This window comes from Trachemys scripta, chromosome 4 (assembly GCF_013100865.1).
Source record: "Trachemys scripta elegans isolate TJP31775 chromosome 4, CAS_Tse_1.0, whole genome shotgun sequence".
Lineage (NCBI taxonomy): Eukaryota > Metazoa > Chordata > Testudines > Emydidae > Trachemys > Trachemys scripta.
In genome coordinates, this window is record NC_048301.1 from 74870745 (window position 1) to 74883047 (window position 12303).

General features: G+C 45.6%; 1 protein-coding gene across 1 annotated transcript in view; it reads right to left on the reverse strand.

Annotated features, from left to right (window-relative positions):
- The window catches only part of EXT2 (exostosin glycosyltransferase 2), a 94360-nt gene extending 84115 nt beyond the window's left edge, over positions 1 to 10245 (reverse strand). The window contains exons 1-3 of the mRNA XM_034769614.1: positions 10102 to 10245; positions 6201 to 6766; positions 5932 to 6021 (exon numbers count right to left, since the gene is read on the reverse strand). Of these exons, the coding sequence (XP_034625505.1) occupies positions 5932 to 6021; positions 6201 to 6736 (626 nt within the window). The 5' untranslated portion in view covers positions 6737 to 6766; positions 10102 to 10245. The remainder of the gene's footprint in view (positions 1 to 5931; positions 6022 to 6200; positions 6767 to 10101) is intronic.
- Positions 10246 to 12303: the final 2058 nt, after the last annotated feature.

Sequence of the window (12303 nt, forward strand, 5' to 3'; positions counted from 1 at the left end):
CTAGTCCAGCCCCCTGTGCTGAGAGAAGACCAAGTATCCCTAAATCATTCCTGACAAGTGTTTGTAGAATCCCCATCACTGAAGATTTTTAAGAATAGGTTAGAAAGCCTCCCTATATGTAGAGCCCTGCAAATCTGCAGATATCCGCTTTATAGCCATGGTTAAGAGATGGATGCAGATCCAAATTTTAGAACACTGTCCTTGGGAGCCAAAAAAAAAAAAAAAAAACCCCACACACTTACTGCATTATAGGTGAAACCGCGTTATATCGAACTTGCTTTGATCTGCCCGAGCATGCAGCCGCCCCCCCCCCCCCCCCCCCCCCCCGGGAGCGCTGCTTTACCACGTTATAGCCGAATTCATGTTATATCAGGTCACGTTATATCGGGGTAGAGGTATATCTAGAGAAGTGGTTCCCAAACTGGGGATCGTGAACCCCTGGGGGTTCGCAAAATGTTACAGGGGATTCTCGGGAAAAAATTCCCTAATGGCGGACAGAGCTGTCCCTAGGGACCCCGGGCAGCACGGGGCCAGCAGCCCGGAGCCCCTGGACTTCCAAGAGCTAAGCAGATCAAAGCAAGCATATCTATCACACTGAGAAGATTTAAACTTCAAGACTCTAAGAAACGGAAAGGGAGGTGAATATTTTTTGCTGTTTTTAAAAGTAAATAGGCAGCTAGTATTGTTTTTAAAATTATTATGAAGAACAAGTTTAAGCTTTGTTGTAACATTCACTGTTTGCCTGGATTGCTCAAGAACCGAATGCTTGTGTAGGAGGAACTCTAAGTTGGCTTGCTTAAATACCTTCATGCTGTTTCACATCTGATATTCCTTGAGGAAATAGGAGTAGGAGCCCTGTCTTATAACAGGCTTACTCAAAGTGATACAAGCTACGAAAGTGAGATCTTGGAAGAGTGTTGCCATTTTCATAATGTAATAAAAATAAATAATAATAAATAGTGTGTAATAAGCATGTCATAAAAACAAATTTTATATTTCCAAGATCATTGCTTTTATAATTTATACTCAGGTAAAGGAGAAAAACCCTGGAATATACATTTTTAAGAGGGGGTTCGCGAGACTTTGATGTGTTAGTGAAAGGGGTTCACAAGCTGTTAAAGTTTGGGAACCACTGATGTAGAACCCTGCAAATCTGCAGATATCTGCGGATCACATACGGATGTAAATTTTGTATCTGTGTAGGGCTCTACCTATATGAAGATACAGTGTATCCTCCCAATGGGAATGCCTTGACTGTCAAGGAGATAGTCCATCTGTGGCTTTTCCTGTGTAGGGCAACCTTTTGCCAGACAGAAGGGAAGAGCTTTAAGGACTGGAAAAGAACATGTAGGAGAGAAAATAATGAATCTTTCATATTGCCAGCAGAAATTTGAACTCTAGTATATTACACATTTGCTATTCCTGACTGCGCTTCTTTGAAACATGCTAGTAGAGAGACCACCTTTCAGTCTTCACTTCACCCCCAATGGCCAGATGGCACAATGAATGCATTGCCCTAATTTCGGAAATCCTGGATTCAGCTTCTTTCATTCAGCCTTCCTGAACAATTCATTACACCCAGTCATACACTACAGAATGCTATACTTTAAATTGTCCTAGGAATACTGGGTCTGCTCAAGTTACCATATAAAGTAATTTACATTGTAGAAAAATATATATTTTTCCAATGCCAGTTCCACCCATTTTCTGGAGAAAAGGAGCAGAACATGACATACCATTATACTAGGCAGTACTGAAAGAACCCTGAGGAGCAGCATTAATTGTCTATAATGATTAAGATGATTATGGATAGTAGCCATATTGCCAGAGTTCACTAGCTAAGCAGGGATATGTCTTGTCAGTACTTGAATGGGAGATATCCAAAAAATGCCAGGGTGTGACAGGAAGCAATACTGATGATTCATTAGGTGACTCTCTTGCCCGGAATTAGCACCAAACCAATTCCTTAGCATGATGTTTGGAGATGTCGTCTTTCACATTTGATGTAAAACTAAACTTGTAGATTACTCTCAAAGACTCTAAATAATTTTTCATCAGAGCAAGGTGTCCTAGTCAGAGTCCAATAAATAACTGCTTTAATAACCTTGAAGTTTCTACAGGATGCTTTACTGCCTGTCCTTAACAGTAGTGTGGAGTTGTTCTGTTCTGTTAAAAAGCTACCACTCTTTACTCCAGATATGGCTGCACTGCAGTGATGATGCAAGCAAAATATATTTAGTTTGTGAACTGCTTTCAGAGTTTTCTGAGTTCAAGACAAAAGGTGCTACAGAAACAAAAGATATTTTGAACTTGCAGTTCTGTATAGGTGATCAAACCCAAACATACCAGCACTGGCTAATTACACATTATAGGAGAAAGAGGTTACTTGAGCACAGGATGAAAAATTAAAAAAGGTGCTGAGTGAGAATTCAGGTTCCAAAGCCAGAGTGATTATTTTGGATTGCAATGCCCTACCTTCAGTGACTGTGTGCGTCTCTGTGTGTCAAATGTTGCTGTGACTATTTCCCACCCTTCAAATTTCATGTTCCTTGTCTCATTCACATTAATTCAATTGCAAGGCAAGGAATGAAAATTTGGATTTGGCTCATGTCTTGCTCCTCTTGCGCTTTTACACCCAGGTTATTTTTATCCCTTCATGAGAAAACTCCAACCAGATTGTTTTAATTGGATCCGCCACATAAGATGACATCATCTCATCAGCCTTGAGAAAGCAGGTGTGCATCACACAGACTTTTACCAAAATAAACCCACAGGAACCAATACCAGTTAATTAACTCCACTCAGATTTTCATCATACTGTGCAGTAATCAAGGTATTAGCCTTTAGAGTACTGAAGGCAAGTAGTCTTTAAATTGCATTGAACTAAAGATGAGTGAACATGTTCTCAGTTCCTTTCTCCTTCCTTCCACCGCACCCTAACCTCTTCCCAGTCATTGATCGCTTTTCTCCTCTTCAGAAAGTACAAAACACTGTCTGCATTCCCCTCTGCTGTAAGTTTTCTTGATCATGTCCAATGCTTACTCTGGAGCATCACTAGTTCTCTCCCCAGTCTTGTAAACCCACTCTCCTAAACCTCAGTGCTGGGATGTAAATAGCAGTAAAAAAAAAGTAACCATGTAACCAATTAAAAATGTATCAGTTAAACGTTTAACCAGGGAACGAGGAGTGCGCGGGTTGCTGTAGCACCCCCACGTTTTATGTAGCCCCCCATCCCTCCTGACTGCCAGGCCCCGGGGACAGCAGTGGAGTCCTGGGCTCAGGACAGCAGCTGAGTTTAATTGTTAAGCGAAACTGATAAGATTGATACTTACCAGTTAACAGGTTAAACTTTTACATCCCTAATCAGTGCCCAACTCAACAGTTAATTCAAGAACCAACAGCAAGGAGGCAGGCTGCCTGGGAACTTATTAGGTAGGTTTCCTTCTATAGACTAGGTTTAGATTTACCCCAAGAAAAAGTTCTGAATTGCCTTGTCTACCAGCTAACGGAAATCTTTCTTCATCCCTATGAGAGCAACCACTAGATTACCTGATAGAAAATTCTGAGAGAGTCTGTTTTCCAGGCATTAAGGCTAGAAGGCTACATATTCTACAACACTGTCAGCAAAGCAGTTTCTGCACCAATTAAACATACTACTTAGTACTGACAACCCATGTTTCCATCTTCAAGGTCATGAAACCGAAAGCTTTCAAGCTGCCTTCTGGAAATCCTGATATTGGTTTTAAAGCTCTAACAAAACAAACAAACTAGTGAGATAACCTAGCTAAAAGTTTTCCAGCTAGAGGAACACCATAAAAGACATCACTACTCTCCTCTGCACATAAGGTCTTATTTTACCCAGATTAATGTTCAGCACTGAATCAACACAACATATTTGTCATATTTCATGAACCTTACAATGCACTGTTTTTGGGCCACATACCAGATTTGGTACATACCAAAGAAATAAAGTAGACTCTTTGTGCAAGCTTCCCAGACAGCACCAATGTATACTTTAATGTTGACCTGCTGCACTCCTAGGAAGTCTAGTCCTAGAGCCTTACAGAGACTACTAATGCACTTCATTCTTGACCTTCAATTCTGTACAGATGGTCTTGTTAGATTTGAACTGAGGTCTTCAAAAGTGAAAGCCTCATATAATAACCCCTACTACTCAGGCTCTCTGAAGATATTCTGCTACAAACAAATGTGTCACTGATGGCAAGTTTCAACAAAATGGAGAGTCATGATTTGTTACCTAGGACTTCATGACTTTCTGTTGCAACAAAGCAGTTTCTTTCACTCTTGTCTGATCCTGTTCCCCCTGTAACTAATAGACCTCAGAGGATTCAGAACTACCTGATTTCTCCCAGTAGTATGCCATATGCTTAAAACAAACACCTAGTGAAATAATATATTTGCTGTGTATGAAGTCCAAGACACACAAGGCCAGTTTTAAATGGATGCCTGATACATAAGAGGTCAATAAAACAAAGTTGTGAAGCACATAGTAAATCTATTGCATTAATTCAACAGATCTATTCCTTTCATAGGTACAGTTACTATTATATATTATGTACCAAAACAGAGCTGTCTATTAAACAGAATGCAAATGAAATGAAAAACTCTCAAAATTATAGAACTTGAGAGAACGCGAGTGTGAGAGAAGTTACATGTTTAACAAGTTTTGATGGTAAAAGAATTGTGCTTGACTGCCCTCTTCAGGCCAAGTTTGTGTCAAAAGCACCTAATGTGTTTTGGTTTTTACCTTTTCTGACTGCAACTACAGTTTAATGTCAGTAAAGTAACTCCAAAAAGTATACTGAACACTGCAGAGAAAATCTACTCTGTTTTGAAAAAAAAAGACAAAATGGTTGAAATGTTGCAAACAAACCAAGATCTAAAAATCCAGCCACATTCTGCCTCATATGCTATCATCAGTAATAAAGATCTTGCAATCAGATTTTAGCCAGAATTTTGCTGATCATGTGGCAGAAGAGGTCCATCTTGCTCTCTAATAGCTGTATTGGTTTTGTAAGGCCTACTGCATGTGGGTCAGTGAAGTAAAATTATTTACTTTTTTATGCTTAATATAGTTGGAAATTTCTTCCCTTTCCCATCTTTCCACCTAAAGTGTCTGTTCTTTATTATAGCTATGTTCTTCATACCCTTACTCCCTCTCTTCCCCTTCCCAGAACGCCTGTAGAGAAACCTACCCTACAACTAACAATTAAGATAAGGGTTCAAAACTAGTAATTTCCTGGAAGGAATTTTCAAAATGCACAAGCCAGAGAAGGATAGAGAAAACCCAACAGCGTTATAGTCAGCGATAAATTACTGGATCAGTGCAATTCCTGAAATCACACACAACACAAATCAAGCTCTGGTGTCCTAATCATCACATTCGATGTTGAGTCAGCTAGAATAGCAATATTGTTTCTTTTGAATACAAAGCAGGAGCAGCTAAACTTTGCCCAGCAGAGGCAGCTAGAGAGAAGCCCAAGAATGGCTCCTAATTTGATTTAAATAGAACTAAGTCTGTCATTCTTCATCTTCACTAAAATGCACCCTGTGGAGGCTACAGGTCTAAGCACAGAATGCTTCACCTTGATCAGAGGAGCCTAGCAGCTTAGATCAAGATGGAGCATTGATAGCTGCAATATTTACCATGGGCCACCACTCCCTGTGAATTTAAGCATGGGCAACATTGTAGAATGCCATGGACAAACAGTTGTCCTCTCAACTTAAAAAAGCTAGACAGTCCATCTCCTATCAAAACAGGGTAAGACATACTCTACCTATGTAAGACTCAGGAATTGTAGCATTCGTATTGGGACTACCAAGAGTTCTGAGCCCCACTTCCTCTTTAAGGACATTTTATCCTACACACGCCACTCTTCAATGCACTCAAAGAAACAGCATGATGCCTACCTATCTCTGGGAACATCCAGTGCTGTGTTGTAGTCAGGTGGCCCCCCAGGCAGCATGTTGAACAGCAGGTGGTTTGTGCCTCGATCCCATCTAAAGAGAAGAAATCATTAAAGCAAGTTTGAGAGCTGTTCCCTGAGACATGGATGCCAGACTCTCCCAAATTCTGATCTCAGCTCTGACCAGGGCTCACTGCAGAACTTTTCCCATCACTAACCTTATCCTCTCCAGCTCTAACTTTATGATTCACAAAGTAAGGTTTCTGTAAGTACCTGGATAACTGTGCCAAGGCTTGAGCAGTTTCCTTGATGCGGAGCGTGTTCTGGTTCAGCACATCTATGGATGGCACAAAGAGGCAGGCCCGGTTGACATCATCTGTGTAGAAGTCACTGTCAGAGATAGCAGTCAGCAGCTCGTTGTACTCCCGAGAGATAGTGTTGCTAACCAGCATTCCATACTCATCCACGTATTTCTTCAGTGAATAGATATAGACCTTGATCTTGTTTTTGGGGTTGAAGCCACACCGATAGACATCAAAGCAGGTGTGCATCCTACAGCTAAGGTCTCCCCGTTCTGGGATGGGGCTGTCAGCAGGAAGCTTGACTACAGGCACATCATGGACACTGCGCTTCTCCACTGTCCAATCACTGGATGACTCAATGGAGTGTGGCCAGAACTGGAACATACCTGTGGCAATAAGGCCAAGCAGGACAATGGAAAAGAGTGTGATGTAGTAGATGCGGTGCTTGGTCTTCATTCTTGGGATGAGGGCTGGACCCCGGGTGTTATATTTGGCTGACGCACACATAATGGAACTAGCCACTTCTTCCTCGTGTGTCTAGAGGATAGGGAGACAAATGCCCAAGGTAAGAATAGGGACAATTTTAAGTGCGATAGAAGAGAGACAGGTATCACAAAGAACAGGAACAGCAGGGCAGAAATATATTCAGCTCCCTTTTGGGAAGGCTCCTTTGCCTCAGAGGATTGCACTGACATTCTTCAGATATTCAGGTCTTCCATTGGAACGTCAGGTGCTGGCTGCCCTCTGTATCAGGGATGACACTTGGAAGCACCAATACGGAAACAGTTACTTGCCGGGACCAACTTCCTTATAAAATATTACAGTCAAACATAACAACCACAATGTCAGAATAACAAATGGGCCGGAGATTTAAAAAAAAAAATAAAATCAGATAGATAGAAAAAGTCGTTATATATGTCCCACCCAGTCCATCTCCCAGAGTGTTCCCAATGTACGTTTCCTAGTATTGTGTGCTCAAGGATTAGGGAAAAGTAGTTAAATGTACATTAAGTATATAAACTGAGGGAGAAGGGGAATCTCCAATGCCAAACTCAACCTCATTCAACTCCGATTAATGGGAATGTGTCACTGATACTCTTTATTTGCCCAAAATTGGGTATCATACAGGACTCGCAATCAAGATGCAGTCACTAATCTAGGGTGGGTTGTAAAAAAAAAAAAAAAAAAAAAAAAAAACAACAGTATACAGTAACCCTGTATAAATACCACCTGTCCATCCTGTGTGGACTAGAAAGATACTAACGTACTTTTTGTAAGAGCAGGTGATTGCCCTGGTGTCCTTGGCAAATGTGCTCTTTCACCCAAGTACAGCATCTCCCAACACTGAAGAGGGACTTCAGTAGTGCCATATGTATATCCTTGTGAAATACTTTGGGATGAAAAGCACAATATCAATATAAAAAATTAACCGCAGCTGGGGACTGATATTTTCCAGGACTGATCATATAGGTTAATTTTTGTGCTTTCAAAATTGTGGTTACTAAACAAGTAAGGGCGGCCAGCATGTCCCTCGGCCCACGCCGCTTCCTGCAGCCCCCATTGGCCTGGAGCAGCAAACCGCGGCCAGTGGGAGTCACAATCGGCCGAATCTGCGGATGTGGCAGGTAAACAAACAGGCCCGACCCGCCAGGGGCTTTCCCTGAACAAGCAGCGGCCCTAGTTTGAGAACCACTGCTCTAGAGCATGGCTGATCTAATCATATATTCTTCCTTTTGTGGGAAAGTGTAGAGGGCAATTTTTGAGAACTAAAAGAGAAATTTAATGGGAAAATGTTAATCAGACAGAAATTATACAAACAACAACAAACCACCACCAAACATGAAGAAATTGAAGAGTATGTCAAAAACAACAGTTTTTACCAGAGAATATTGGAACAGAGGTTGTTTGCAACTTGAAGTGATAGCACTTACGCAACACAGCAAGATGTTTTAGACACCACTTAAGAAGTTCTCAACTTTTAATAAAAAAAACAGAAGTACTTGTGGCACCTTAGAGATTAATAAATGTATTAGAACATAAGCTTTCGTGGACTACAGCCCACTTCTTTGGATGTAGTCCACGAAAGCTTATGCTCTAATAAATTTGTAAGTCTCTAAGGTGCCACAAGTACTCCTGTTCTTTTTGCGGATACAGACTAACACGGCTGCTACTCTGAAACTCAACTTTTAATGCTTCAAGTTAAACTAGTTTCACATTCTTATTTCAATTAAATAGTTTTGCCAGCCTACTGTTGAATATTCAGCAGATAAAAGACTGAAGTCATAGTGTAGCCAGGAAAAGAACAGGATTTTCACAGTATTACTGTCAGTATTATAGCCCAAGATCTTCTATGTTACTTCTGCCTTTTAGTCAAGTTATTCCCTCACTCCACCCATACATCGCTGGAATCATCTGATTTATCACAGAGCTCATATATTTGTGACAAGCTCTTGAGTCACGGAGAAAGACTTTTTTCCCTCAGTCTCAGTTTCAGACAAGGAACTATTTAATCATTTTTACACACTGCATAATTAATCTCTAGAACGCACTGCCACCAGATAAAGGCAAAGTCCTTAGGAGACTTCAAAAAGGAATTAGACATGTAAAGGATAATAAGAATTAACATTAGAAACCATTGAAAAAATTAAGAGGGAATATTAGCCTTTCTGCTTCAGGGCATCAAGGATAAAATATCAATGATTAGAAAGAAGCTTCCCTGATCAACAGGCTAGCCCATAACCATCCATGAACAGATACTTTAATCGAATTTCACTAGTCTAGACTTCCTAGAGATTACAGGGTTGCTTCCATCTTCCTCTGAATCAAGTGGTACTTGTCACTACTAGATGGATACCAGTTTAGACAGACCTCTGGTCTGATTCAGCATCATATCTCCCTCCCATGTGCCTAAAAAACTATGAACCTTGAGTTGAGTGTGGGAATGAGTTTGTGGAGAATTCTCAGATTACAAGTTTATAAAATTATGTTCAAACCCCTTAACACTGAAGTTGTCAAAGAACAGGCCTAGCACTGGTTAGCCCAGAAAGCCTTTGTTAAAACAAAATTTCTCCACAAAAGCACTTCATACATCAAGACCTCACACAGAGATGCATCCATACAAGAAAAGTTGAAGGAGTGGAATGAAACTTCAACAATACTGAGACACACTAACAGGAGAATTGAAAGTAAGTGGGTGATAGGTCCTCCTCCCTCAGTGATTTCACCTGCACCTCACAAGGTAAGATTTAAAATCAGTTTCAACCCATATTATTAACAAAGGGTAAAATAGATGTGGTTTGTGGCCCACCCACCTGTAATAAGAAAAAAAAGTCTTTAAAAGAGTAGGAAACATGTAAGGGGTTGGACTAGATGGTCTCTTCCAACACTAATAGTCTATGGCTAGACAACTGCCTTACTTCAGTGCAAGTTTTCGGAGGAACAGGGCACCTGAGCAGTGAATCCTCCCCTCATGTGATTCCCAGTCAGTTTCTCCCCGTATTGTGGCAGTCGCAGTCCGACACTCCCAGTCACAGATACAGAAATGTTGTAAGGGAGCAAGGGGCTGAACGCCTCGTGCTGGCGATGTGCTCCCCGAGCGTGTTCCCCACCCGCCCGCTAAAGCGCCCGTCAGGATCCCTGCAAGGCCGCCGGACACATCAGCCACCCACCCCTTCCCTGTGACCCGGCCTCCCCCAGCCTGGCTGCCTCCTTGAGCAGCTCGGCCAGCCCGCCCGTAACCCCTTGTCCCCCACGGCGGCGGCAGCAGCACAGAGCCCCCCGAGCGGTGGCTGCCAGGCCGCACGTCTCATCGCCCCCGCAGCCCGCACCCCGGCCAGGATCGGCAGGGTCCGGGCCCGACTCCCCGGCCTCACCTCAGCCGGCAGCGGTGCAGGCTCACGGCCTCATGTCAGGCCGAGCGGCCCCGTCCAGCAGCAGGGCTGGGGCGCTGGGCCGGCGTTCGGGGCAGCCGCCGGCGCAGAGCCACCCACCCCGCCGCCGGGCCAGGGCTCAGAGCGCATGCGCGGGAGGGAAGGTTCAACGCGCATGGCAGCTACTAGCACGGCAACCTAGCGTCTGCAACCTGGGGTGGGTCGGTGCGCATGCGCCGTAGAAGTAGCTCGCTGACCCCGTGGAGAAGCAGCAGCTGGCTCTGAGTCTGCCCGCGCCTACTCCAGGACCGGGAGGCGGCCCCGACGCACCGCAAACTGGCTGCGCTTGGGTTGGACGTCGCGGGTGTCGCTGTCTGGCGGCAATTCTGTATGAAGCAAGAGTTGGGGGACAAAGCTGGGGCCAGCGGAGATCGGGGGCACGGGGTTGCCAACCCTCCAGGATTGGCCTAGAGTCTCCAGGAATTAAAGATTAATCTTTAATTAAAGATTATGTCATGTGATTAAATCTCGAGGAATACATCCAACCAAAACTAGCAAACGTATAGGGTGACGAGGTGTCCATTTTCAACTGGTGTAAGGGTCCCTGGCAGCTCTGGTAGGACTGCTGATCAGACTTTTAATGGCCCGGTTGATGGTGCTGCGGGTAGGGTGACCAGATATCGCGATCCTTTGGCCCGCGTCCCGATCAATGTGTGATCGGGACACCATTTGTCCCGATATTCAGGTAAAGAGATGAGCGGGAGGGAGGCACTGACCCTGTGGGTGCTCCGGGGCTGGAGCACCAACGGGGGAAAATTGCAGCCCCTCCTCGCCTCCTTCTCCCCCTCTACCCCCAGTGCACTGTGTCCCCACTCCTCTTCCCCTCCAGCACTTCCCGCCACCTAACAGCTGTTTGGCAGCGCTTAGCGTTTTCTGGGAGGGAGGGGGAGGAGTGAGGATGTGACGCGCTCGGGAGGAGGCGAAGAAGAGACAGGGCAGGGGTGGGGACTTGGGGGAAGAGGGTGGAATGGGGGCAGAGCGAGGCCGGTGCAGGGGCAGGAAGAGGCAGGGGTGGGCGAGCACCCACCCAGCAGAGGGGAAGTTGGCACCATAGGGGTGAGTAGTGGGCGGGGGGTGAAGAGGTGGGCGAGTGAGTGGGCGGGGAGGCGAGTGGTGGGTGGGGGACTGAGGAGGGACACAACAAGCCAGCGGCAGGCCAGGGATGAGGAAGGGCGCTTTGGGGGGGGCTGAGCAGGGAAGGGGCGGGACCTGGGGCAGAGTGGGGGTAGAGCCTGGGAGGAGCAGGGGTGGACTGTGGGCAGGGCTGATGGCACCCCAATGTGTCCCGATATTTTAGTGTGGTGATCTGGTCACCCTAGCTGTGAAGCTAAAACAGGCTAGTCCCTACCTGTCCTGGGGCATCATGCTGCGCCCCAGAAGTGGCCAGCAGGTCCGGCTCCTGGGCGGAAGCAGCCACAGGGCTCCACGTGCTGCCCCTGCCCTGAGCACCGGCTCTGTACTCCCATTGGCCGGGAACCAGCCAATAGGAGCTGGGGGGCAGTGACTCCAAATCCCTCAGCCCCACCGCTCTACCTGGAGCCCCCTCCTGCACTCCAAACCCCTCATCCTCAGCCCCACACCAGAATCCACACCCCCAGCCAGAGCCCACCCCCCCTCCCGCACCCCAACTCCTTGCCCCAGCCCAGAGCCCTCTCCCACACCCTGAACCCCTCATTTCTGGCCCCACTCCAGAGCCCACACCACCATTTAGAATCCTCACCTGCTCCCACACCCCAACTCTCTGCACCAGCCCAGTTGATGGTGCTGCGGGTAGGGTGACCAGATGTCGTGATATTTAACCCTTTGGCCCGCGTCCCGATCAATGTGTGATCGGGACACCATTTGTCCCGATATTCAGGTAAAGAGATGAGCGGGAGGGAGGCACTGACTCCCCCACCAGTGATTGAGGGTGGGGGAGAGCGAGCCACTGAGGGAGGGGGAATGTAGTGATCGGGAGGGGGTGCCTTGGGGCAGGCGGCGGGCTAGGGTGTTCGATTTTGTGCCAATAGAAAGTTAGCAATCCTGCAACCCTAGGAATGGCTGGTGGTGGTGGCGCCAGGGATGGGTACATGGCTGGTGGTGGGGGTAGGGATCAAGGGCATGGTTGGTGGTGGAGGCAGGGATCGGGGGCATAGCTGGTGGGTG